Source organism: Carcharodon carcharias, chromosome 32 (genome assembly GCF_017639515.1).
Source record: "Carcharodon carcharias isolate sCarCar2 chromosome 32, sCarCar2.pri, whole genome shotgun sequence".
Taxonomy (NCBI): domain Eukaryota; kingdom Metazoa; phylum Chordata; class Chondrichthyes; order Lamniformes; family Lamnidae; genus Carcharodon; species Carcharodon carcharias.
Genome location: NC_054498.1, coordinates 19,573,296 through 19,600,882, shown reverse-complemented (window position 1 = coordinate 19,600,882; position 27,587 = coordinate 19,573,296). Strand labels below are relative to the sequence as shown.

Below are 27,587 nucleotides of genomic sequence, written 5' to 3'. Positions count from 1 at the left end.
TAATAGTACAAATATTACATGGTGTTATTTGGTACAAAAGATAATGGGAGGGAGGGAGTGGTAACCACACCAAGGGCGGAGATTCGGAATAAGTCTGCAACCTGGAGTTTGTCGCTTGCACTCAGATAAGAATATTGTGAAAGCACTGAAATTATATTGGCCATAACGTCTTGACAATATATTTATACAACAATTTGCATTGATATAGCACCTTTAACGTAGAAAAACACAGATACTTAGGCAGACAAAAATGGATGAGAAGCCAACAAAGGAGAGATTTTTAAGTTGATTTTTTTGGCAAATGGGTTGCCAGATTATGCCAGTGAGGACAAGGGGAATAGGACTCGACGCAGAATAGAATACGGGAAGCAGAATTTTGGATGAGCTGTCATTTTTTCGAGGTTCAAGGATGGGGAGCCCTCGAGGGGAGCATTGGAATACTCGAGTCTGGAAACTATCAAGATTTGAGCAGCAGATAATCCGAGGCTGGGGAGGTGGTAATATTACAGACGAAGAAGATTGGTAATATTACAGATAGAGAGGTGTTAATATTACAGATGGAGAGGATATTAAGGAGGTGGGTAACATTACAGATGGAGAAGATATTAAGGAAGTGGGTAACATTACAGATGGAGAGGATTTGAAGGTTGAATGTTCAGCTTGTGGTGAAATTTGGATATAAAGAAAAGGGGGGAGAAAATAGGTAACAGAGTTTCCCGGCAAGAAAGGGTTGCTTGGAGATGGGGCAGGGGCTTGTGAGGACAGACTGATATCACTGAGGATGTGGAGTCGAGAGGCTGAGGGAGGAAAGGAGAGAGGCTATCCTGGTGAGAAATTTTGGGTGGGGTTTGGGAGTTGCAAACAGCAGAACGAGGGTTTTAAAGGAGAAACAAGAAGGGGTAGATCAAGGTGAGATATCACAGCAGGGTTGTCTATAATTTAAAGCACTTGTGTCTAACCTGCCCTGCTAGCTATGGAAAGTATATCTCCTTCAGTGGAGAACATTATGAAGACAAACAGATGGAATGTTACGTTCTAAGTCGATCTCCTCAGAGGAACAGGACATCCTATAGAAGATTCCAGACCTGTGGCCCCAGCAGGGAGCGTGACCTTGTGGAGAAGCCAGGTGAAAGTATCAGGGTTATAATGTCCTGTACTTCTAGGAATGCAGGTCCCCTGCAGAGAGCCACGGTTTGTGTCATTCTGACCCAACTACAAAATTACCAGTTTTAACGCATAGCCGGTTACTAAGAAAGATCAATGTGTTATCTCCTGTTGGAAAAGTTATCTGCCTATTTTGTGGGTAAAGTATTTGTGTTATCTATATTAGGGCAATTGGTTTCCTCAGTGACTTGGTAAACAGGAAGTGTTATTCAGAGTAGTTCGGTCCCTGTAAATTGTGTAGTTTGCTGCTGATTTTTGGGCTTGTATACTGAGGGGGAAGTGTTTGTGTTGGGACTTGTAGTGCGAAGATTGACAACCTAAAGCAGCCTGATCTTTTTCTTGTTTGTCAAATCGTGTCTGCCTAGTGATGCAGGATTATTGAACTATGACTGTGACTTAATGATGCCTGTTATCTACTTGAGTGGGAAGTGCATCAAAACTGAAGATGGTTGATGAGAAGAAACCAGCTCCCAAGAAAGGAGCCAAGAAAGCCTTAAAGAAACCGGCAGCAAAGGATGGCAAGAAACAGTGAAGGCCGAGGAAGGAGAGTCATTCCATCTACATCTACAAACCCGAAGCAGGTTCACCCCGACACCAGCATCTCCTCCAAGGCCATGAGCGTCATGAACTCGTTCGTGAACGATATTTCTGAGCGCTTTGCGGGGTGAGGCTTCCCGCCTGAACCGTTACAACAAGCGCAGCACCATCAGCTCCCGGGAGATCCAGACCACCGTGTGCCTGCTGCTGCCCAGGGAACTGGCCCAGCACGCCGTGTCGGAAGGGACAAAGACAGTGACCAAGCACACCAGCTCCAAGTGAAACTCCTCCACAATGGACTGAAAAACATATTCAAACACGTGTAATCGGCATGTTCTTACATATGAATGTGGAGCAGGAGTAGGCCGCTTGGTTCCTCGAGCACGTTCTGCCATTTAATAAGATCATGGCTGATCTGATTGTAACCTCCTGCCTGCCCCCAATAACCTTTCACCCCCCCCCAATTGTTAATCAAGAATCTACTAGCTCTGCCTTAAAAATATTCAAAGACCTTGCTGCCTCTGTCTTTTGAGGAAGAGAGTTCCAAAGACTCACCGCCCTCTGGGAGAAAAAATTCTGCTCAATTCCATCTTAAACGAGTGACCCCTTATAAGCGAGACGTTGTGGCACGTTTCATATTAATGGATAAAACCCAGTGGCTTTTTGTTCCCAGTGTTTACATGACATGTTATGCTGGAGAAACTTATGTTGAATCAACACCGCTTAGCAAGAAGTGACAGTGATGATAGTTTGCTGGCATTGCCTCGGAGTTTGGGACAGAGAACATATTGTGGGATTTGAAACAAGTACAATGAGAGTGATTCACAGTCCGGCCAGTGCCCTCAAAGCCTAAACAATAGCAGTAGGCTCATTATGCAGAGTAATGTTTTGCCTAAGAGTGGAAGCATATTGGATCATTGCTGCCTTCTCCCTGAAAAATAACAGGTGAGTAATGCAGACCTGGCGGAAGCCCTTCCTGAAGGTCCTGCTCCTCAGTGGGCATGGATAAAGTGATCTGTTTCAGAGCAACAGTTTACAATACAGCAACACAGCTGAGGAGTTTGACAACATCAAACGCAGCAAAAAATGAAGCCTCTGTGGTTTCTGAGGCTATCAGAAGAGAGAGAGAGATATTGCAGAGAGATTGCATTACAGCTGTTAACGCATTTTCTCAGAAACCTGTTCGTATATAGACTTTCCATTGTATTTTACCATTGAGCTTGAGTGCGTTAGGTCAGATATTGGTAACCAATGTGTACAAAGGAGAGCTGAAAGATGTTAAAAAAGACACAAATACTGTGACCAAAGACAGAGGAGGCCATATCATATGACTAGACCAGGAGATAAGTAGTTGTTTAAATGTAGAATGTGTTCCCCTTCTACCCCAGCTCCATGACATGAGTAAATGGTTATTGGCTGTCCATCTGCCTGTGAATAGTTACCTCAGTAAATGGAACTAGCGACACAAGATTGTAACTGAGCTTCAAAAGAGTTTGTTTTTATCTAGCACTGGGTTCATTTTGATCATTTTTCTTCTTTTAAAGTATCTTTACTGTTTCTGCTCATGGGTCTTATTAAATACATTTGTACTAGAGAAGAACTCTGGATTTAAAACTGGACCGCCAAAAATCGTAGTCGTGGTCCTGGTAAATAGCATTGCATTCGTTGAAGGGAAGATCATTGCAAGGATCCTTCTCGATCATCTCCTCCCAAATGGCCAAAAACTCAATCCAGAGTTGCAGTGTGGTTTTAGCCCACCGAGAGGCATCACAGATATGATCTTCACTGTGCGGCAAATTGGAAAAGAAGGGCGAGGAACGCTGCACGTGGCCTTTCTCGACCTCACGAACCTGTCAACCATGAAGGCTTATGGAGTCCTCCTCTACAAATTGCACTGCCCTGAGTAACTCGTCACCGTCCTCTGTCTATTCCACGATAACAAGGAAGCCATAATCCTCGCCAGTGGAGCCATGGCAGACCCTATCTCAGAGAAGACTGGGGCCAAACAAGCTTGTGTCTTCGGGCTTTTCACTAAACATCCAGAAAACGAAGGTCCTCTTCCAACCAGCCCCCACAGCACAGGATCCCACAGTGATCCTGAAAAATGTGGACAATCTTCCACGTCTTTACAGATCTTCCTCTTGACAAAGGCAGACATAGGTGATGAAATTCATCATTGCCTCCAATATAGCCAGTTCAGCATTCAGCCTACTGAGGAAAAGAGAATTTGAGGACCAGGGTCTCAAACCCAAGACTAAGGTCGTGGTTTATGAGGCAGAAGTTATCCCTGCAGACACCTCAAAGCACTGGCAAAGTACCACCAGTGGTGCCTTTGCAAGATCCTCCAAATCCGGTGGCAAGAAAGGTGGTCCAACAGTAACACCCTTTCCCAAGCCAACTTGCCCAGCATCGAGGCACTAATCCCTCAAAACCAGCTCCACTGAGCATGACATGTTGTTCGTATGGCTGACACCAGATTCCCGAAACAACTGTTCTACTCGGAACTGGTTGCGGCAGGAGACTCCCAGGAGGAGTGTGCAAATGTTTTAGAGGACATCCTCGGAGCATCCCCGAAGAGGTTGAACATACCCGCCAACTTGTGGGAGTCCCGGGCATGTGACTAATCAAAATGGAGAAGGCTCATTCGGAAGGCACTGAACATAGCGAGGGGATTCACCCGGGAATGTGCAGAGCGAAGACGAGGCCTTGGAGGGAACGCAGGAACGCCCCAACAGCTCGTCTGCCCGACCCTTCATGCAGCAGCTGCGCCACATGTGGCAGGGTCACCAGATCGCGCATCGCGCTTAGCCCCCCTCACAGAACCAATCGAACCAGAGTGGAAGCAAATCATCCTCGATCCTGAGGGACTGCCTAAGAAGAAGGAAGTTATTTCACAGTAATCACCTTCCACAGGGATGTTTTGTAAGTGCTTACGTTTCTGGTTGCCGGGTATGACACATACATACTACAGTGATGACATAGATCTACCCAAACAGCAATCACCAAATCAAAACCTCTTAGAAGAATTGACATGATGTTGTAAGTTCCAATGTGAAACTTGATTTGGTTTACAACTCTTAGCTAAATTTTATTAGCCTGCGAGTATTTATTGTGTCTGTATGGTTTCTGCTCCTGTGTATAGCTTGTACTGTTTCAGTTACCTGCCAGGTTCCAAGCTGCTTTGTGGTGTAAGTGACTTTCAGTGTGAAAACTGTTGTTATGTCCCATGTTGCTGTTTGGACTTATCCAACTTGTGGCCTCGGTGTCACGTGCATCCTCCAAGTAATGATAGCCCTGGTGCTGAAAGTCCAGGAAGCTCAGTCCAACCATGACTATGTTTCATATTCACTGTTTAGTCCTGTTTGAGTGTTGTGGCCCTGGACATTTAATGTTCTGAGGGCCATTGCCCCATTAGGTGGATAAATCAGAGATCGACAAGTTTAAGGTGACGTGTAACAACAAGCTTCATTTATATTGCGCGTTTTGCATTGTGAAACATTCCGAGATGCTTTTCGAGAGCTTTATCAGAGAAAAGATATCAGCGAACCTTGAGGAGACTTTTGGGCAGACAACCAAATGCTCAATCAATGTGGTTGGTTTTATATTACTCTTGCTCATTCAGCCCTTCTGGATAATAACCCATACAGATGTGAGTCTCTAACTGCTTAATCCCGCTCCCCAATTCCCTCCCCCTGAACACAGACAACTAAACTGTCACTACTAACTGAAAGACTTTGCATTCGCTGCTCTTTCTCCATGATAAACATAGTGATGAAACACATCCAATGGGCATATGTCAGTCAGAATTAACTTGAGAAATACTAAACAGTGCAAAATCCAATCCTGCAAACCTGTTTAACTCTGGTATCTCCTGCATGGAACCAACGGAGACCTCAGGAAGAGGCCAAGTGGAAGCGTTGACCTGCCACTTCTGTCTGTAAGCACTTGTAAATTCTTCAGTCTTCACCTTTACACTCGTGTGCTGGGATCCACCATGGAGATGTTCATGGAAGCTCTTCCACCTATTGCTTTCTTGGATTCTCCATCACCATTCACAACTGGATGTGCCCAGGGTAGTGAGTTTTGCTCTGAATCCCTGGTAGTGAAACAGTTTAGTTCTGACTATAGCTTACTGCTTTTTGAATTTAGCGAGCAGGCAGTCTTGTATTGTAACTTCACTGGTAGCTGTTAGCACATTTGAGATTGTCTGTAAAGCATTGAGAGGGCCATACACCTCATCAGTAATGTGGAGGAGAAGCCATTTTAGGAAGTAGGTCTTTGTAGAGTCTGGGAGTTTCCCAGATTGAGGTTTTGAAATTTGCAATTACTTGGATTGAGATTGGATCAAGAAGCAGAGGGCACAGATTCCAGTTAATTGGCAAAAGAAGTAATGGAGGCATGAGGAAAAAACTTTTTCACGCACTGAGTAGCTGGGACCTTGAATGCACTGCCTGAGAGTGTGGTGGGGAAGATTCAATTGAGGCATTCAAAAGGGAATTGGATTGTTATCAGAAAAGGAAGAACATGCAGGGCGATGGAGAGAAGGTGGGGGAGTGGCACTCAGTGAATTGCTTGTTCAGAGAGCCAGTGCTAGCATGAGGGGCTGAATGGCCTCCTTCTGTGCAGCAACCATTCTGTGAAAGTGTGCATCTCTCTTTGGGTGAGCTGGTAGCGGGGAAGATTGGCAATGTTGGGATGTTTCCTGTGGGTGGTGTAGGACTCAGTTTGTATAATTGGACAAAGAAGTTGATTTTGGGGTGAATTTGATCTCTGTTTTCCTAATTGATGCTCCTGTCCTGCAGTTGTTGCTTGGAATTTTCCTGGCCTGCTCCTCTGTCCCTAATTAACTCTGGGGTTTCAAAGCAGCCTTTCTGCTGCTCCTTACAACAGGAAGTTGTGTTCAGCCCTGGCCTCTATCAGGGTTCACAGTTTGCTCTCCAGTGTCTTATGCTGAGCTTTTAGCTCCAACAACGTTTACTCCACATCTCTCTGGGCTTGAATTTCTTGGTGGAAGAGGAGGCAGTAATATTGGCCCTGAAAATTGCCTCTTGGGTTTTCCAGACTGGCACGGTGGGGAGGTATTGGGGCTGCTTTGAAGTAGTGGGTGCACTGTACCCTCAGGGAGGCTGTGAACTCTAAGGCACCAGTGATCACTTGGCTTAGGTCAGTTAGAGTCACTGCTCATACATTGAGTAAAGGACCAATCTGGAGCCAGTCTTTTCCTTAACACCAGGTTTATTCACAAAATCACAGAACATAGGCACAGACTTCCCTTTTCCTCCCCATGCTGCGCGCTTCCCCCCCCCCCCCCGCACTGTCTTATACACTTAAGAATATTCCCTAACCTTTCTCCAATTAGTAACAGCTGCTCTTACTTACAGACTAAAGCATGCGCTTCATTGTGACAGGATTCCAACATGTGTCGGTGCAAACTCGATGGGCTGAAGGACCTCTTGTGCACTGTGTGATTCTGTGATAAACAAGTGTCAGAGGGTGGCTGATAGGTTAGTGAGTACAAGAAGGAGGATTTATTGTCACAGGTGTCTATGGGCCTGATAGGACAGTTTTGAACTTGAGATAAGTGTTAGAAATATTTCTTGTGCTTAGTGCTAAAATCCACTAGCTTAACCAAACCCTCTCCCGCTGTATGTTGGTGTGTCTGTATAAATGCATTTGGAATGTAGCATTGCCCAGGGATTGAACAGACACCTTGTGACTTTATTCCGCTTGCTGGCATTGGAACCAGCCCTCCCCTGATGATGTGGCCTTCGATGGTGAAAGAATGAACACTCCATTAGGTGATTCAATCCTTGCTGTACTAACCAGTTTTAATGAATGTGAAAATTAATCAGTAGCAGAAAGTCAATGCAGTGAATTTCACTTTGTGTGAAGTAAATTTAACTTCCTCAAAACAAAAATTGCCCAGGTATGTCCTGTCCACAAAAAGCAGGACAGATCCAGCCCAGCCAATCACCGCCCTATCAGTCTACTCTCGGTCACCAGCACAGTGATGGAAGGTGACAGTGCTATTAAGCGGTGCTTACTCAGCAATAACCTGCTCTCCGATGTTCAGTTTGGGCCACTCAACTCCTGGCCTCCATTACCGCCATGGCCCAAACTAGGACATAAGAGCTGAACTCAATGTGAGGTGAGAATCACAGCCCTTGACATCAAGGCAGCATTTGACCAAATGTGGCATCAAGAAGCCCCAGGAAATTGAAGTCAATGGGAAGTTGGTGGGGAGTGGGGGGAATCTCTCCACTAGTTGGAGTTGTACCCAGCACAAAGGAAGGAGATTGTGGTTGTTGTAGGTCAATCATCTCAGTCCCAGGACATTGCTGCAGGAGTTCCTCAGGGTAGTGTTCTAAGCCCAAACATCTTCAGCTGCTTCATCAATGACCTTCCCTCACAATTAGGTCAGACATGGGGATGTTCACTGATGATTGCACAAAGTTCAGCACTTTTCATGACTTCTCAGATACCGAAGCAGTCTGTGTCTATATGCAGCAAGACCTGACAGCACCCAGGCTTGGGCTGATAACTGGCAAGTAACATTCATGCCACACAAGTGCCAGGCAATGACAATCTCGAACGAGAGAGAAGCTAACCATCCCCTTGACATTCAATGACATTACCATCACCGAAACCTCCTCTATCAACATCCTGGGGGTTACCATTAACCAGAAACCAAACCGGACCAGCCATATAAATACTGTGGCTACATGAGCAGGTCAGAGGCTAGGAATCCTGTGGCGAATAACTCACCTTCTGACTCCCCAAAGCCTGTCCCTATCTGCAAGGCACAAGTCAGGAATGTGATAGAATACTCTCCACTTGCCAGGATGAGTGCAGCTCCAACAAAACAAGAATCTTAACACCATCCAGGACAAAGTAACATGTTTGATCTGCACTCTGTTCACCACCTTAAACGTCCCCTCCCTCCACCACCAGTGCACAAGTGGCAGCAGTGTGTACCATCTACGAGATGCACTGCAGCAACTCACCAAGGTTTCTTCAACAGCACCTTCTAAACCCATGACCTCTACCACCTAGAAGGATAAGGGCAGCAGACACATGGGAACACCACCAACTGCAAGTTCCCCTCCAAGCCACTCATCATCCTGACTTGGAATTGTATCACCATTCCTTCACTGTTATTGAGTTAAAATCCTGGAACTCCTTCCCTAACAGCATTGTGGGTGCACCTACACCATATGGACTGCAGCAGTTGAAGAAGGCAGCTCATCACCACATTCTTGAGGGCAATAAGTGCTGGCCTAGCCAGCAATGCCCACATCCCATTAAAGAATTTACTAAAACAGATGTGACATGACATTTCCAACAATATTCCACCTAGCGCCTGTATTACAGAATCTACATATGATTTAAGAACATAAAAAATGGGAGCAGGAGTAGTCCATACGGTCCCTCGAGCCTGCCCTGTCATTCTACACAATCACAGCGGATTTTCCACTTTCTCTCCCTACCCCCAATATCGCTTGATTCCCTTAAATCTATTGATTCAAGTCTTAAATATACTAATTGGTTGAACATCCACAGTCATCTGGGTTAGAGAATTCCAAAAATTCACAACACTGATAGTGAAGTTTTTGCTTGTCTCAGCCCCAAATGGCTGACCCTTATCCTGAAAGTGTGACCCCCTAATTCTAGGCTCTCCAGTTCGGGGGGAGGGGAAAGAGCCACTCAGCATCTACCCTGACTAATCTTCCAATAATTTTATACATTTCAATGAGAAAACCTCTCATTCTTCTAAAGACTTCCTCACTTTTATACTCCAACCCTCTTGAAATAAAGACGAACATACCACTTGCCTTCCCAATTGCTTGCTGCACTTTTGCATGTTAACGCTCTGTGATTCGTCTACAAGAAAAGGATCTAAAAGAAAAATATTCTGCTTTACCATTCTTTGCAAAGTGGATAATTTCACATTAATCCACATTATTCCCATTTGTCGCCTTCCTATCCAAATACTTAACTTGTCCACACTCTTCGCAAACTCCTTGCCTCCTTCTAAAACCTTCTTCCCCACCTAACCTTGAATCAGAGTGCCTTCACCTTTCAGGCTCCCAGCCAAGGTTCTGGAAATTCTGCTGCCCCCAGTAAGGTTGGTGGCCAGCTCTACTGGGAGACCGCCTTGATTAAGCATGGGTATATTTCACGTGACCCTGTTAGACTATCCCCAGGGCTGAGGTGCAGTGGAGCATGAAGAACCAAAGATCTGGTAAAATATGCACCCTGCTTTTTTGGAGTTCAAACTGGGATAAAAGGGACCTTTCCCAATTAAATAAACCTCTTGACCATCCGTAGGCTTAAAACACAACATTAGCTGCCACCTTGGGCTTGGTTTAGCCGTCTCACGTGATAGTCTTGTCTCCTCTCCATGATCAGAACTAAATGTTTCTAACGCCTGGATCCACTACGAAATTTAATTTAATCAATGCCGACATTCCAGACAGATAAATGGGTGAACTCAGCTATTTCCCACTCCCAGCGCGGACCTGTGGTTCAAAGAGAATGGGGATCAGGGGAATGGTATCACGTGATGGTAGTGCTTTCAGCAACTACCTCTCCATTGGATGCAAGGGACCACTGACTTTGGAACACCAGCCTTTCTTTCGAGTTGCGATGTGACCAGCATATTTAACCAGGTGGGTACCAAGGTGGCCTCCCGGTAGAGAAGGCCACCGACCTTCCTGGGGGCGGCAGAATTTCCAGAGCCCCGGCTGGGACCCTGTAGGTGAAGGCACTTCAACATTAGGACACGTCTCCACAGCTGGGAGACTCCTGTTTCCAGTCAGAGCTGGAAAAATGCTGCTGTGGGAGAGTTGGCACTGGGGGCCTCTCTGATGTTGGAGCTGGGGAACTAAGGGGCTCAGGACTGCCAGATCAGCTGACATAGCATTAGTTCACTTGTCGGGAAGGTTAACTTTGAAGATTGCTGGAGGTTTTATTCGTAACCACTTCCTCGGTGCTTTGTCTGGGTAATGGAGCTGGGGGCTACTTGTAAATGTCCTATGTATAACGTTCTTTGAGTTCTTAATGAAAATAAAATAAATCTCTGAAGTAATTTTTAGGCCAAAGAGTGTGATCACTTTGGGTGCAATTAATGCCCCTTGCTGAGACAACTTTGATGTTGCCGGAGGGAGGGGGGGGGGGGGGGGGGGGGGGGGTGGTGGGGGGGGGGGGGGGGGTAGGCGGTGTTGACCTTTAATTAATTTTACCATTGAAAAACTTACCATTTATAATTTTTAGCCAAGTTCCATTAATTTTTAGCTTAATCCCTCAAATCAAAGACTAGTGATAGTCTAGATTTGACCTTCCCCAATGAGTTGGTGAAACAGCTCACAGAGCGAAGGGTTTATCTTCGGCTGCATTCATGTTCAAATGAGCGTTCTGAATAAAATGTAAGTAAGAGCAAGAATAGAAAGGAAGATAAAAGAAATTGCACGTTTGCAAGAGAGAAGCGGGAAGCTCATTTTTTATCAGGAGTATTGGCTCAGGGCTTCTGCTCCCAAAGTGGATAAACAAAAGTCATTGGTGACATTAAACACAGCTGCCAAAGGTTCAGAACACACATAGTCACTAAGAGAAATTACAATACACAATGCTGTGTTGTGTTTGAAAAGCAACTCGTTTAAAATTGCTCATCTTCTTGAAAAAGGTCTCTTGTCCAAAACGATTTCCTGTCAAAGAATGAATTGGAATGAATGTTCTTGTATCATTTGACAATGAATAGTGAATCCTCCTTCATACTTTCCAGCTAAAGAGGAATGGGTTCACATCCTTGTAAAGCCGAACAGTGTCATCACTTCTTGTTCCTGGGTAACGTGTTAACAAAACAAACAGAACTAAATTTTTCCTCAAGTATTTTTCTTCCTTTGTGAAGAAAAGGTCACCGTGACTGCAGACAAAACCAAGCCCATCTTTTTGATGATCCATGCAGCTCAATCCACGTTGCACACTGTATAAATGGCATCCATACAGTCAGATTTTGAGCTCTCTTTTCAAAGTATGTGTGTCAAGCCTTGACTTCACAAAGGTGAGTCAATAAAAAAATGTAGACTGTAAAAAGTTCTGATGATAGGTCACAGACTAATAAAACCTGGAATTGAAGCTTGTCTCTGTCATGGTGACCCCAATGAAACTATCGTCGATTGCCGTAAAAACCCATCCGGTTCACTCAGGCCTTTTAGGGAAGGAAATCTGCCGCTCGTACCTGGTCTGACTTACACGTGACTCTAGACCCACAGCAATGTGGTTGACTCTTAACTGCCCTCTGAAATGGCCCAGCAAATCACTCAGTTCAGGGGCAATTAGGGAGGGGCAACAAAGGCTGGCCCTGCCGGCAATGCCCACGTCCCATAAAAGAGTAGATGAGCCTGAAACATCAACTCGGTTTCTCTCTCCACAGACGTTGCCAGACCTGCTGAGTATTTTCAGGGTTTCCTGTTCTTATTTCAGATTTCCAGCCTCTGTAGTATTTTGCTTTTTTATCTGTAAATTAACCAGCAGGTTGAAGTTTCGCCTTTGATGCGAAACAAACCATACATGGCCAAGCCAGGGATAGATAGATAGATGAGGTGTGAATGTTTGCCCAGAAAAAAAATCCTATAAACAGGCTGTCCTATTGTGCTCTTGAACATGATTTATTCACTACTCTTTTATTATGCGTCAATTTTTATTATACTGAGACAAATAGCGAGGACATCATTGTGTTCTGAATGCCTTTCAGAAGAATCATATGGAAATTTAGTTTCTCTCAATGTAACATCACAATGGGGAGTTTAAAAATATATTTTTCTTTCAAAAGCCTTGCGCATTATTGCTGCGGAGGAACTATACTAAAAAGACCTTCTTGAGGATTAATTCGGTCTTTATTGGTTTGTGCTGTTAGTTTCCTGCTGTGTTTTACTATTGTGAGCCTTGTGGATCAGCCATTAGTTTTAACCTGAACACAATGGTTTGACAGGATGGTATTTATCTAACCTTTTGGAATGGATGGAGAATGGCGCGGACATCCCACGTGGAGCGGAGTTTAATGCCCTGTGGCAAGCATGTTTGACCATAAGACATAGGAGCAGAAATTAGGCTATTCGGCCCATCGATTCTGCTCCACCATTCAATCATGGCTGATAAGTTTCTCAACCCCATTCTCCCGCCTTCTCCCCGTAACCTTTGATCCCCTTATCAATCAAGAGCCTATCTATCTTTAGAGGTGGGGGAGCATTTAATTGGGCGGGAGGGTGCTGGGTAGGGACTCCGCCACTTCCCAGCCCTGCCCCGATTTAAGTCTGAGGCGGGAAGACCCATGGGCAGCCTGCCCTCCCCGTTTCCAATTGAAACCCATGGACAGCCTGCCTGCCCTGCTGCTAATTGAGGTCCTGAAGTGGACTATTAATGCTCACAAGGGCTTCATCCAGGTGACGCTGGTATTCACTCATTTGTGGGCCACCAGCTGCCACTCACAAAGCCTGAAAAGCAAACACTATTCTCGACAGGGGCAGTGGGTGGAGGGTGGGGGGGTGATGTTTCTCATTTAAAGGGACTGAGTGCCTGATCAAGGGAACCAGTATTGGGTATGGGAAGGCCGCTGAGAACCATCCCCCTACCTTTTTCCAAAATCCCTCCCCCCACCCCCTCCTGCGACTAACCCCCCCTCCAGCATCCCCATCCCACCCGCATTCATGTGACATGTGTCCCTTGTTCATCCTGCACCTCTGGTGGGTGCATTACCAGCAGCTACCACTGCACTGCCAGTGGCGCTGCCTGCAGTGGAGAGCTGCCAACCTCTGACTGGCTGGAGCTCTTTTGGGAGTGGGGTTGGGAGAGGGAAGGGGCGGGTTGGGAATTTCCCCACTCTGGCGTCCTTGGCTGGGGAAGGCCAGCCCCATAAAAGGCACTTAATACTGGCGCACCTTCCCCGGAGAAGGAGGCGTAGGGCTCTCACCAGCTCTCCAAACAGTGGGCAAGACCTCCTTCTTCTGCATTAAATAATGCCCGCGGTCTCTGCTAGGAAATATTGCATAGTTAGGGAGTAATATTCCACGTGCTTTACAAAGATGCAGGTTTCAGCTCCTTGGCGTCTATCTATTTATGGGACTGTTGCTCTACCTTGAGCAGAGATGTAAGGAGGAAGTTTACGCCATAGTTGGGGATTGGTTGAATTGTATGAAATATGACCGGTTTTAGGCATTACCTATTGATGTTGCCAAGTGCACAACAACTTAACACATCATACAATTCAGTGCTGAACTTTGCCTCAATGGACATCTTGGTTAGTTTGACGCACCTTAATTAAAACAAATTTATCTTCTTTCCAGAGTGTCTGGAGGAGAGCTGTTTGACTTTCTGGCTCAGAAAGAATCTTTGAGTGAAGAAGAAGCAACAGCATTTATTAAACAAATCCTTGATGGTGTGAACTACCTCCATTCCAAGAACATTGCACATTTTGATCTCAAGGTAAGAGTTTCTTTTTCATTCGGCTTTAGCCTTCCATGGAATATAAGCCAAATACTTTTATTATTTTCGGGGTGTATCACCATTTCATATTACTCCCGCTGTATAGACTGTGTAACAGCTCACAGCTTTGGCCATGTTGAAATGTGCTAATGAGGATACAATCAACAGTTTTCTTTTTAAAGTACAGTTGGAGGAACTTTGTGGTACACTCCCTTGCCTCAAGAACCTGGAGGTTGTGCAAGTCCCATTGCAGGACCTGAACACACAATCATGACTTTAGTGTACTTTTGAGGGAGTGCTGCACTGTTGGAGGTAGGTGGCATAGTGGTATTGTCACTGGACTGGTATTCTAGAGACTTAGGGTAATAATGCTCTGGAATCTGGGTTCAAATCCCACCACAGCAGGTGGTGATATTTGAATCCAATAAAAAAAATCTGGAATTGAAAGTCTAATGATGACCACGAAACCATTGCCGATTCTCATAAAAACCTATCACTAATGTCCTTTAGGGAAAGAGAAATCTGCTGTCCTTACTTGGTCTGGCCTACATGTGTCTCAAGACCCACAGCAAAATGTGATTGGCTCTTAAAATGCTTTCTAAACAAGGGCAATTAGGGATGGGCAATAAATGCTGGCCTAGTCAGCGACGCCCACATCCCATGAACGAATAAAAAAAATTGTTCTGTCCCTTAGGTGGGATGTTAAACTGAGGCTGCATCTGGCCATATATAATCCATGGCACAATTCAAAATGAAATGGGGAGCTTTTCGCATATCCAGGGCAACCTTTATCCTTCAAATAAGCCCATGAATGAAAGAATGTACTCCGGGAAGGTTTTCCTTTAAAATACTTTAAATGTTCCTGAGACAGCTGTAAGGCACAATTAATCAGTAAGTGCACTAGGAATTGTATTAATGGACATACTGTGCCATGATACTCTGCTGTATGAGTGGTTTATTATCACTAAAGTGGAATTCCAAATCTTTGCTAAACTCCTCGATGAGTGGGTATACTTCACTGACTGCCAAAACTGAAGGCTGAGCATCATTTTGTCCTTGCTGTTGTAAATATTCTTCTTGTGAATTATGTTTTTAGCCAGAAAACATTATGCTTCTCGATAAGATGCCTGTGCCACACATCAAGTTGATAGACTTTGGCCTCGCTCACACAATTGAAGCTGGAGTTGAGTTTAAAAACATATTCGGAACTCCTGAATTTGTTGGTAGGTATTTAAAACTGCAACATTTGTTATTTCATTTTCAAGATTGGGTTTTTATAGAAATATATATGGAAGGAAATGTTGAATAATGCGTAGTTAAATGGTGCAGGGTGTTAGAAAATAATTTTATTGCAGCATTTTATTGGCCTTGATGAACCTCAATGGGCTGAAATTAGGATAGAGCCACATTAATCGCCCATTATGATTCCAACTGATATTCAGGTATTCATGGTCAGATAGAATCGCATTAGTCATTTTAATCATATTACTGATATTAACTAATCACATTAATCGCATTACTGATATTAATCACATTTTGATATTCACAATCAGAATCACATTAATCGCCCCATTATGCTCCCAAATGATATTCAGGTACGCTGACTGTATATTGTCTTATAACAGGTAATCAGTGCAGTACTGTCCGTTTTGCATCCACCCCTTGTCCAATTTCACCCTCAGTGTCTATAATATTGACTTTGAGTGGTAATATTTTGATTTGCTGTTTAGTTTGCATGGTGCCAAGCGTACCAGGCACCTTGTGAGCTGCATACAGCCCTCTGTGTGCTTTGTTTAGTATTTGCCTGAGAATCCAATACAATGTGAGACCCAGAGCAAGATAAGAATAAGATCAATGAAGTCGACAGCCGAACTTCGGTTTAGACCCAGCTAATCAACAGGAATGGCAACACAAACTAAATCACTTTTAGCAAGGAAGAGCCACCATATTCGATGGATGTGGAGACTGCTGTTCATGCTTAGCTCCTGTGCAAACTGGAAGTGAAACTGCTACAGGTATAAATTTATCTGCAAATAAAACAGGCCCTTGTGGGGGAGCAGAGAACTAGAGGACAGTTTCAAAATAAGGGCCCTCCCATTTAAGAAGGAAAAGAAGAGGAATTTCTTCTCTGAGAGTCATTAGTCTTTGGAATTCGCTCCTTCAGAGAGCAATGGATGCTTGGTCACTGAATATATTCAAGGCTGAGTTCGGCAGGTTTTTGATTGACAAGGGAGTCAAGGATAAGGGTGGGGGGAGAGTCGGGGTTGGGGGATGGGTGCTGCAGACAGGAAAATAGAGTTATGGTCACAATCAGATTAGTGATGATCTCATTGACAGGCGGAGCAAGCTTGAGGGGCTGAATGGCCTACTCCTGCTCCTACTTCTCAAGTGCTTATGTTTTCATTGTGTTACCTGGAATGATGACACCACTCGGATTGAGAAACAAAGCTCCTGACTGTGTCTGTGGGGAAAACGGTTGGGGAAAAGGTAAGTGGGGCAAAGGAAGAAGGAACAGGAGAGAAGGTGGAAGGGATTGGGGAACATAAACTAGAAGGAAAAAAATCAGTTGAAGACTGCAGCTGAAATGAATGAGCTGGTGGTGGGGGAGGGGGGGTGGGTGTGGAGAATGAAGAAAAACAGGAAAGAGGGACAGAAAGGAAAAGAAATTGAGGCACTCTCTCTCTCCCTGGCAGCTCCTTCAGTGCTGAGACCTCCTCCTAGCCTTCCACCTTCGAGAGCCTGCCTGCCATCCTTAATTAGGTGGCGAGCAGGCGCTCTGGCCATGTTGGCCAATAATTCCAAAATCATGTCGGTGGGCTATACCCGACCTGGTGGAGGGTGAGGACCTGGATTTGATCCCTATGTCGGAGTCCTGACCCCAAATAGAAAATACTGTCTATGGTGCCCAAATCAGAATGCTTCACTTCAGATGGTCACCATCTAGGGCTCTGAAGCATCACTTCCTGAGTCTTGAGTTCCAACCCCACGAGATGAGTATCAATATTCCAATAGCTTTTTTGATTACATTTAATCCTGTACACTAGCTCTTGGTGATTTGTGTGTATAGACATCACAGCTCCTCTGCATCTCCAAGTCTCTCACCATTTAAAAAAATATTCTGATTAATCTTCCTGGACCTCACACTGGACTCCCCATCTGCCATAGCTTTGCCCACTCACATGGTCTATTTCTTTCTTCTGTCCACATAACCTACTGTACCTCCTAACTTGGGGCTAAATTTTCATTACCGGGTTGGTAGCTCAAGTCAGGAACCAGCTTCAGTTTAAAAGGCCCCAATTTTTGTTCCGGGACGGGGCGGGTTGGGGGTGTTGGGATCGATTCGGGCCCGCTGACCCCAGAAGCAGACTTAGGTGGCTATAGGGGCGGGCGAGTGCTAGGACAGGCTGGTTAGAAGGCCCACCTCAATTCTCTGGGACTGCCTCCCAGTTGTTTTAGACACTGTTAGCCCTCACCCTCATGCCCCCTCTCCCAATTCTTGCCCACCTTCCATGTGCTTCATGCCCCCAAAGCTGCCTCTACAGCCACTCACCCAGTATCTACCTTGGATAGGTCTCAGGAACCAGATGAAGATGAAAAAAAACCTTCTAACAATCTAATACAGCCGTCACTTAATAGTGAAAAAGCTCCCATTCAAGAAACTCATTCGAAGATTTTAAACCTTCTCAAGTGGTTAATCTCTTATAAAAGCAAACAAACTTCTATTTAGACTCCGAATCAAAGTTGGCAATCCTTTAATATCCTCTTTAAACTGTCAAACTGTGAACTCAGAACTCCACGCTGAGATAATTGTAGCTTCTGAAACTCTGCCAGGTATTCAAAATGACGATAGCACTTGGGGAAATGTCAACAAAGACCTCTATTGAAAGTGCATGACCAGATGGTAATATTTTTTCTAACCTACCCCAGATGTTCTATCAATCAAGCAGTCCAGCAGAGGGCATTTTTTTAACTCTCAATGACAGCTTAAGGCTGTCTTTGTTCATGTTTAAAGAGCAGGGGATTTAAAAAACACCAGATCAAACAGACTTTATCCATCCTTTAAGAGCATTTATGTCTACTCCATCAATTTATGGCTCCCACACCTCAGGTTAAAGCTCTTGGACCAGCCAAAATAGTCTCTTTGAACTTAGGACTAAGTTCAAATGGCCCTGCTGAGTTCGAGTTTCCTTCCTATGTGAATTACACAAAAATAGGTGAACACTGTCAAAAATCCTGTTGACCACCATGAAGAGCAAACATTGGTTGAAAAGTGTGAGAGGTGGGGGTGGGTGGGTGCAGGGCAGTGCAGAGCTCTTCCCCCTGATGGGTCCCACCCAACATTTTTAAATGTCCTTGTCGTCTTCCCAACTCTGGGAAAATCCGGCCCCTAGTGTCTTCTGCAAGCTTATTGACTGGCATAACTCTTATTTCTTCATCCAAGTCATTGACGTGCACATGAAAATTTGAGGGCCTGGTATAGACCCCTGGGGAACAAAATTTGTCACATTCCGACAATCTGAGAACATTCCCTTTACCCTTCCTTTCCGTATCCCACTTCCCAACTAATTACTGACCCGTGTCACTTGGTTTTCGCCAATTCTGTGCATTCTCATTCTCGCTTGTAGCCTTTTGTTCAGAAAGAGGTAAACCAGAGTGAGATGTTTCGGGCAATATTCTTCATCAGACTGAAAGTTAAGAGATAAACATTTCAGGAAGGCTGGAAAAAATGGAGAGAGAAAAATGTCGGAGATGATGAGAGAAAATCAACTGATGTATCGGTCAAAGGACCTGAAAACACCTTAAAAATTAAGTTCCACAAAAGATCCAGTGAGATAAGAGAAGCATGTTAAGATGTAACAGAGGAGTGTGCAAATAATTGGGGAGGTGGTGAAAAAACAAGGAAAGATTTGAGAAATAAAGAAACAGAGAAAGAGAAAGCTGTAAGAGAAATGAAATTGGAAGCTAAACTCAGTAGATCCACCCCTTCTGCAATAAAAGGTGTTGCTATGGAAACCACACGAGCCTCCCTTTTTGTAGGATGTGTGAAATGCTATTCCAGTTCTGTATCTTCTTTCCACTGATCGTTCTGTTGGTGCCACTTCTTGCTCTCACTCCAGTCTGCAGGATTCTGCTAATTAGTCTTAGCACCTTCATATGGTCCACCTTTAATACTTTCCTCCTCTTCCTGAAGTTCTTTTGCCATCGCTGGATGAGGGCTTTCCAATAGCAATTTCTTCCACTCCCATAGCTGTCTTAATCCTGTTTCTTCTCATCCTGCCCCCTTCTTTTAGGACACTATCCCCCTCCCCTGGCTTCTCCATCACATCTGCTCTGATGTCTTCGCTTTGCATGCTAGAGTCTCTGTAATGTCCTCTTCTCCACAATGCCACCAACATCTCCCACTGCCGCCGCCACATTTCCCCCCCCCCACAACCCACTCCCCACAAACTCTCACACTTTTCATTGCTCTTCATGGTGGCCAGCAGGATTTTTGACCGTGTTCACCTATTTTTGTGCTTCTTTGTGCTTCCCCCTTTTCAATACGGTTCACCCACAGCCTCTAACACTAACACTGACGTTGCTAACATTGGTATTGGATCTAGTCTTGTATTGGATATGGTGGTGTGGTGGTAATGTCACTGGACCAGAGGTCCAGACTAACGCTGTGGGAGCATGGGTTCAAATCCCACCACTGCAGCTGGTGGAATTTAAATTCAATTAGTAAATCTGGAATATAAAGCTGGTCTCAGTAATGGTGACCATAAAATTATCATTGATTGTTTTAAAAATAAAACAAACCACCTGGTTCAATAATGTTCTTTAGGGAAGGAAATCTGCCTTCCTTACTTGGTCTGGCCTACATGTGACTCCAGACCCACAGCAATGTTGCCTCTTAACTACCTTCTGAAATAGCCTAACAAGCCACTCAGTTCTGGAGCAATTAGGGACAGGCAACAAATGCTGGCCTCGCCAATGACGCCCACATCCCATGAAAGAATTACCGTGTTTTTGATACAATTTGTGAAGCAGATTTCACATTTCCAATCTTAAATTGTTTGTATATATTCCAGCTCCAGAGATTGTGAATTATGAACCCCTTGGGCTTCCAGCAGATATGTGGTAAGTGACCAAAATAACCAACAATTCTTTGAGAGGCAAGTAAATCACCTTAGAAAACCCAGCAAAGCTAAGCTTTCAAGAATACAAAACTATTCATAAGAAATCTCTCCGGCTCTTCTCCAGCGATTAAACTAGGCTAGAGAATTTACAGAATAAATAGTAATGGTCCACCTTTCTTGTATCTATCAGCAATTGTTTTATTTAGTATGCATTACAAGTAAAAACACCAATTTTGACATTTCTATAAAGTTGATATTACAGTAATAGAGCCAAATTGATGTTTGAGCGATTGAAAAATCGGAATTTTTACCATAAGTTTACTATTAATTTCAGGATCAAAGTTTAAATGAGTTTCGCCCAGGCGGTTAGAATTTCCCTGGCCCTGTCACAATCTGAGAATCAAATGAACGATGGACTTAAATCATTAAGTTAATGTGTTTAAGTGCGAGCCCTGTAAAACACTTTGTACCTTTGCCTTTTTACATAACAAAGGAAAGTGACACTAATCCAAAGAATTAAAATGTAAGTTTCAAAATACTAAGAAGTTTACAATCTTTATCTGTTAGTGTGCTGTAATTGTTTAGCTTCTTGCTTAAGAAAATCAGAAAACCATTATATATGCAAGTCCCTATTGCTGTAATCTCCTCTAGCGCCACAACTCCCCCCCAATACCTGCGCTCATCTACTTCAGGCCTCTGGAGTATCCCCGGTTTTAATCACTCCATCATTGGTGGCCGCGCCTTCAGTTGTCTAGAACCTGAGATCTTAAAGTTCCTCCCTGCGCCTCTCCATCTTGCTTTCTTCCTTTAAGAAACTCCTTAAAACTTGCCACGTTGACCAAGCGTTTGGTCATCTGAGCTAACATCTCTTTATGTGACTCGGTGCCATATTTCGTTTTATAATGTCCCTGGGATGCTACATTATGTTAAAAGTGCGATATAAATATAAATTGTTATAAATGTTATAAGATATATATTTCCTATGAATAAAGGCATAGCTATAATTTTACTTGTTTATTCAAAATTGTGTACCTTATTTTATCTCACAGGAGTATAGGGGTCATTACCTACATACTGTAAGTAAGATTATTTGCAAATATTGAAATTTTGTAGACACTCTAGGTAAGCACAATCCCAGTTTGATTGATTGTTGGATTTATCACCTATGGAACAGGTTAAGTGGAGCTTCCCCTTTCCTCGGAGAGACGAAACAGGAAACACTTGCCAACATCTCTGCAATGAATTACGACTTTGATGAAGAATTCTTCAGCCACACCAGTGAACTAGCAAAGGACTTCATTCAGAAGCTCTTGGTGAAAGATACCAGGTGAGGAGATATACTTGGATAAATTGGTAGTGAACATGATGAAGTTATGACCACAGAGATTTGGTTATTTTGTCAATTTTCAATGCAGTTTTACCTCGGTCAATCGCATTCAGAATCAGCTTCTAACTGGCCTGTGCCATAACACCTGCGTATACCTGCTGAAGTTCACAAAGGGCTTAATGCGGATACCTTTGTATGGTGACCGGCTATCCTGGCTACACAACAGAACTCTGGTTGTTGTAAAATGGAAGCTGAACAGCTGGGTGCTCAGGGTGTGCATAGTCCATCCTGAAGTGTAGTCCTTCCTCTCATGTTTTACTTTCATGATTGCTTGCTCATATTGCTTTAGTAATTAGTATTGATATGAGAAATTGTTTGGCTGAGATACTTTTCAGTCATTCCATGAGATTAGGAGCAGCTGGTTGCTCAGGGTGTGCATAGTCCATCCTGAAGTGTAGTCCTCCCTCTCATGTCTCACTTTCATGACTGATGTCTCATCTTGCTTTCCCCATCTAGAGGGACTGAGATTAGGAAGTGGTGTTCTACCCATACATTGCTACAATGATAGCCATGCTACGACTGGGCCATCATTGAGCAGGCCACTGGCCTATTCAGGTTTAGATCATTCAGATAGATCAAGTGGCGACCTCCAATGTGGTCCAGACCAGACAGAGTATCATTTACAATAGTCATTTGCCATGTGTTGCACAATCTGGCCCTCCAGAGAGAGGAAGCCCTATCAGAGGAAGGTTGGGGAGACGAGTGGAGACAGCCAAGTCCAATGAAAAGGGGAGTGAACTACAGCAGTTGTACAAGACATTGCACAGGAGGGTCTGGAAGCCTGCGAGACAAGGGAAATTCTGATACTTAGAAGGTTCCAGGAACTGAATGGCTCCACCTTCCTGACCCTTGGCACTTTTTCTTCATAGCTCACCTGTCATGAACACCTGAGCCACATAAGGGCAATGTGAGTCAGCCAATGTTGAACAGAGGGATCCACATGATCTCAAACTTGCATAACAGCATCAAAGTCCAAATCCAAAAAACACACAAAGATAATGCACGAATGTAGCCCGATAATGAGTTGAAAAGAAAATTCATTTACGTTCACAAAAACTCAGAACAATGGCCACATTTCACAAAAAAGAAAGACACCAATGTGCACCCAAGTGTGACCAATGTGGGGCTTTCTTGATCGTTTTCCGGGTGCTGCAACATGGTGCTCTGCCCTCGCTGACAGCTGCACTGGAGACAGGCTGCTGACCATTATGTCCCCCTGCCAGGGATGACCTTGGCAGCCATCCACTGGCCATGAGGGCCCCGGCGTGGTGAGCGTCTCCTGAAAAGTACCGTGGCGCCCATCTGTCACCGCAGCACTCTAAGGAATCTGCCCAATAGCCGAGTGGCAGAGGAGAGGCTGCCCCCATCAGATGTGCCCTGAGAGATGTTGTGTCCCCCCACCACCGATGGTGTCAGAAGCTGTTTATCCACCGCTGAAAGGCCCATTTGGCCCTCCCTGCTTTCCGGAGAGGAACCAGGACCTGGATGTGACTCCAGGCTCCTTATCCCCCTCTTGTCCTGGCCCTGGGCCCCAATGCTCAGGGGCAAGGCAATGGTCTAGGCCAGAACTCATCCCCAGTGTCTCATCAATGAGCTTCTGGGTTTGGCTCTTTATGACAGTCACCAGTCTGTCAATAGGGGAAGCCATGCATTCTGTAGAGTGTGATCGCAGCGCTCATGGACTTCACCATTGTCCATGCCAGAATGTGCAACCCCTCTGGAATCTCTGCCACATCTCCATGTATCTCATGCTGGATCTCCAGCATCTGCTGTTTGACTGACAATTCCAGAGGCTCAGCATCTAGGTTGCCTCTAGCGCTCCTCCGATGGTCAGAGGCCTGCTCCACCTCTGTTTCAGGCAGCTGTTAGGACGACTATGCTGTGCTCTATCCACTGTAGCTATTTTGTCCATTTTGGCCAAACCGTGCAAAGCCACTGAGGTGTGTGTGCTCGGTGCGGAGCAAGGATGTGACGTTGCGCCCTCTAAGGCATCCTTCTCTTCCTCAGAGGTGAAAGTCAGGCCCTCTGGGTTATTACCTGTAGCTGCTGATGTTGCGCCTGTGGAGGAAACAAAAAGAGTTAGGGGCAACATCATCCATTGAGGTGTGTCTGCTGAGATATGCTTCCTCATTGTAAACACTGGAAGCATTAGGAGATGTGAATCAGTGTTTGAAAATTAGACCCCTCAACATAGAGGCATACCTTCCTCCCCCGATGTCAGTAAGCCTTCAAACCATCAGTGCTGCCTTCTTGCCGGTTTTAAGCAGCTTCCCCTTCCCAGCCCCCTTCAGTGGTGTTTGCTGGAACTATAAAATGTGCCCTTGGAACCTCACCTCCCTGGGACCTTCCTCCTACCTCACCTCATCCTACGGCCCGGCTCCATTGGTTGGCAGACAACTCCAAGACCACTTCCTTGATGGGTGTCGGCATGGCTATGTTGGGGAAACCGCCTCCTGTCCTGATCCTTTCTGGGGCATTGTGCACCCTGTTCTCCTGCAGTTAAAGAGGGAGAATATAATGATGATGCTGTGCTACAATCAGGCCTTTCAATATGTGGCCTGATTCTGTTGGCAGTGCACGCCTTTCCCAATGCTCTTTGACAGCCTATAGGTGTTGCAGCTCCCCCACACCGCCCCCTCATACTTCGTGTGACCCTGCATGGCAATGGGGATTATGTCTGCACCATGCTGCCTTACACACTTGGGAGACACGTAAGTCAGCCCCATAATGGCCCCACGTCACACCTGTCCATCTCCAGAATGGTGACACGCTCACCCTTCCTGATCTTTTGCAGCATTTATGCAGCCAGGTTTGCTGGATGAACCCCCCAGAGCTACTGACCTCCGCTGTGACCTCCGTCCAGTCTGCTTTTGTCATTCTGGGAGGTCCCCTCTTCCTGCCGGCGAGCATGAGGACATCCCACCTACCACGTACAGCCTGGAGGAGGGCACACAGGGACTCATGGTCAAATCTGGGGAATGTCCTTGGCTTTTTGCCTCTCCACCCCCACCCCAGCTCCTGGCTCTGTTCTGTCGGCCATCTGTGGAGAAGCAAAGGGAGTTAAAGGGTTGATTTTCAATCTCTCCTCTCAGGAGAATGGCTCAGCTGCATCCCAATGTTTTTTCTTCCCTGAATGCTTTCAAACTAGCAGAAATGTCATCCACATTCACACACAAGCTCCTACCGGCTGCAATAGCTCACAGGAATTCAAATTCTTCAGCACAAAATACTTAAGAGTGCAAAGAATGTTTTCGGATCAGACTCCTGCTCATTGCTGAGATCTGTTAAGTTCAGTCCCATGTGCAAATACAATCGGTGGTGAAACGATCAAACAGCACATGGCCAGACAAAGCCAGACAGACTTCCTGTTTGCACTCTTCCAATACTTTGCACTTGTGACAAGATTGGTGTTGGAAGTTTTCAGAACCACTAGTTTCATCGCTGTACAACACTGAAGGAGTGATTGGAGCTGGTGCAACACAGGCTCCAAATAGTTTATAGGGTAGGCGGTGGCGTAGTGGTATTGTCACTGGACTAGTATTCCAGAGACCCAGGGTAATACTCTGGGGACCCGGGTTTGAATCCCACCACGGCAGATGGTGAAATTTGAATTCAGTAAAATTCTTGGTGGGGGACCAACCAACCTTGCCTAAAGGACATAGCTGCTAGACTGGGTCTGCGGCAGGTGGTGAGGGAGCCAACAAGGGGAAAACTGACCCCGTTCTTACCTAACTGCCTGCTGATGATGCATCTGTCCACGATAGCATCGGTAGGAGTGACCAAGCTCAATCCTGGTGGAGTCAAAGTACCATCTTCACATTGAGGATACCCTCCATCGTGTTGTGTGGCACTACCACTGTGCTAAATAGATTTAAAACGGATCTAGCAACACAAGACTGGGAAACCATGAGGCACTGTGGGCCATCAGCAGCAGAATTGTACTCAACCACAATCTGTAACCTCATGACCCAGCATATCCCCCACTCTACCACTACCACCAAGTCAGGGGATCAACCCTGGTTCAATGAACAGTGCAGCGGGCATGCCAGGAGCAGCACCAGGCATACCTAAAAATGAAGTGTCAACCTGGTGAAGCTACAACACAAGACTACATGTGTGCCAAACAGCATAAGCAGCAAGTGATAGATAGCTAAGTGATTCCACAACCAACAGATCAGATCTAAGCTCTGCAGTCCTGCCCCATCAGTCGTGAATGGTGGTGGATAATTAAACAATTCACTGGAAGAGGAGGCGGCTCCACAAAGATCCCCATCCTCAATGATGGGGGAGCCCAGCACGTCAGTGTAAAAGATTAGCACTTGCTACAATCGTCAGCCAGAAGTGGCGAGTGGATGATCCATCTTGGCCTCCTCCAGAGGTCCTCAGCATCACAGATGTCATTCTTCAGCCAATTCAATTCACTCCATGTGATATCAAGAAACGTCTAAGGCACTGGATACTGGAAAGGCTATAGGCCCTGACAATATTCCGGCAATAGTACTGAAGACTTATGCTCCAGAACTTGCCGCATCCTTAGCCAAGCTGTTCCAGTACAGCTACAACGCTGGCATCTATCTGGCTATGTGGAAACTTGCCCAGATATGTCCTGTACACACAAAGCAGGACAAATCCAACCCAGCCAATTACTGCCACATCAGTCTACTCTCGATCATCAGTAATGGAAGGGATCATCAGCAGTGGTATCAAGCGGCACTTGCTTAGCAATAACCTGCTCACTGACGCTCAGTTTGGGTTCCGCCAGGGTCGTTCAGTTCCTGACCTCATTACAGCCTTGGTTCAAGCATGGGCAAAAGAGCTGAACTCCCGAGGTGAGAGTGACTGCCCTTGACATTAAGGCAGCATTTGACAGAGTGTGGCATCAAGGAGCCTGAGCAAAACTGGAGTCAATGTGAATTGATGGGAAAACTCTCCGCTGGTTGGAATCGTACCTAGCACAAAGGAAGATGGTTGTGATTGTTGGAGGTCAATCATCTCATTTCCAGGACATCACTGCAGGAGTTCCTTGGGGTAATGTCCTCAGCCCAACCATCCTCAACTGCTTCATCAATGACCTTCCCTCCATCATAAGTTCAGAAGTGGGGATGTTCGCTGATGATTGCACAATGTCCAGCACCATTCACGACGACTCAGACACTGAAACAGTCCATGTCCAACTGCAGCAAGACCTGGACAATATTCAGGCTTGGGCTGACAAGTAGCAAGTAACATTCGTGCCACACAAGTGCCAGCGAATGACCATCTCCAACAAGAGAGAATCTAACTATCACCCCTTGACATTCAATGGTATTCTATCCCCTGCTATCAACATCATGGGGGGGGTTACCATTGTCCATAAATTGAACTGGACTAGTCATATAATTACTACAAGAGCAGGTCAGTGGCTAGGAATCCTGTGGCAAGTAACTCACCTCCTGACTCCCCAAAGCCTGTTCACAATCTACAAGGCACAAGTCAGGAGTATGGAATACTCCCCACTTGCCTGGATGAGTGCAGCTCCAACAACACTAGAGAAGCTCAACACTATCCAAGACAAAGCAACCCGCTTGACTGGCCAATCAGTAAACAGTCACTCCCTCCACCACCGATGCACAGTAGCAGCAGTGTGTACCATCGACAAGATGCGCTGCAGGAACTCACCAAGGCTCCTTCGCTAGCACCTTCCAAACCCACAACCGCTACCATCTAGAAGGACAAGGGCAGCAGACAGATGGGAACGCCACCACCTGGAAGTTCCCCTCCAAGCCACACACCATCCTGACTTGGAAATATATCATTATTCCTTCACTGTCACTGGGTCAAAATCCTGGAACTCATAATCACAAAATTGTTATGGTGTAGAAGGAGGCCATTCGGCCCATGTCTGTACCAGTTCTCTGAAC

General features: G+C 45.3%; 1 protein-coding gene across 2 annotated transcripts in view; it reads left to right on the top strand.

Annotated features, from left to right (window-relative positions):
• The window catches only part of dapk2b (death-associated protein kinase 2b), a 154,450-nt gene that overhangs the window by 96,503 nt on the left and 30,360 nt on the right, over positions 1-27,587 (top strand). For both annotated transcript variants that reach the window (XM_041178538.1, XM_041178537.1), the window contains exons 4-8: positions 14,043-14,181; positions 15,278-15,404; positions 20,253-20,301; positions 21,350-21,376; positions 21,475-21,627. In XM_041178538.1, coding sequence (XP_041034472.1) covers positions 14,043-14,181; positions 15,278-15,404; positions 20,253-20,301; positions 21,350-21,376; positions 21,475-21,627 — 495 coding nt within the window. The remainder of the gene's footprint in view (positions 1-14,042; positions 14,182-15,277; positions 15,405-20,252; positions 20,302-21,349; positions 21,377-21,474; positions 21,628-27,587) is intronic.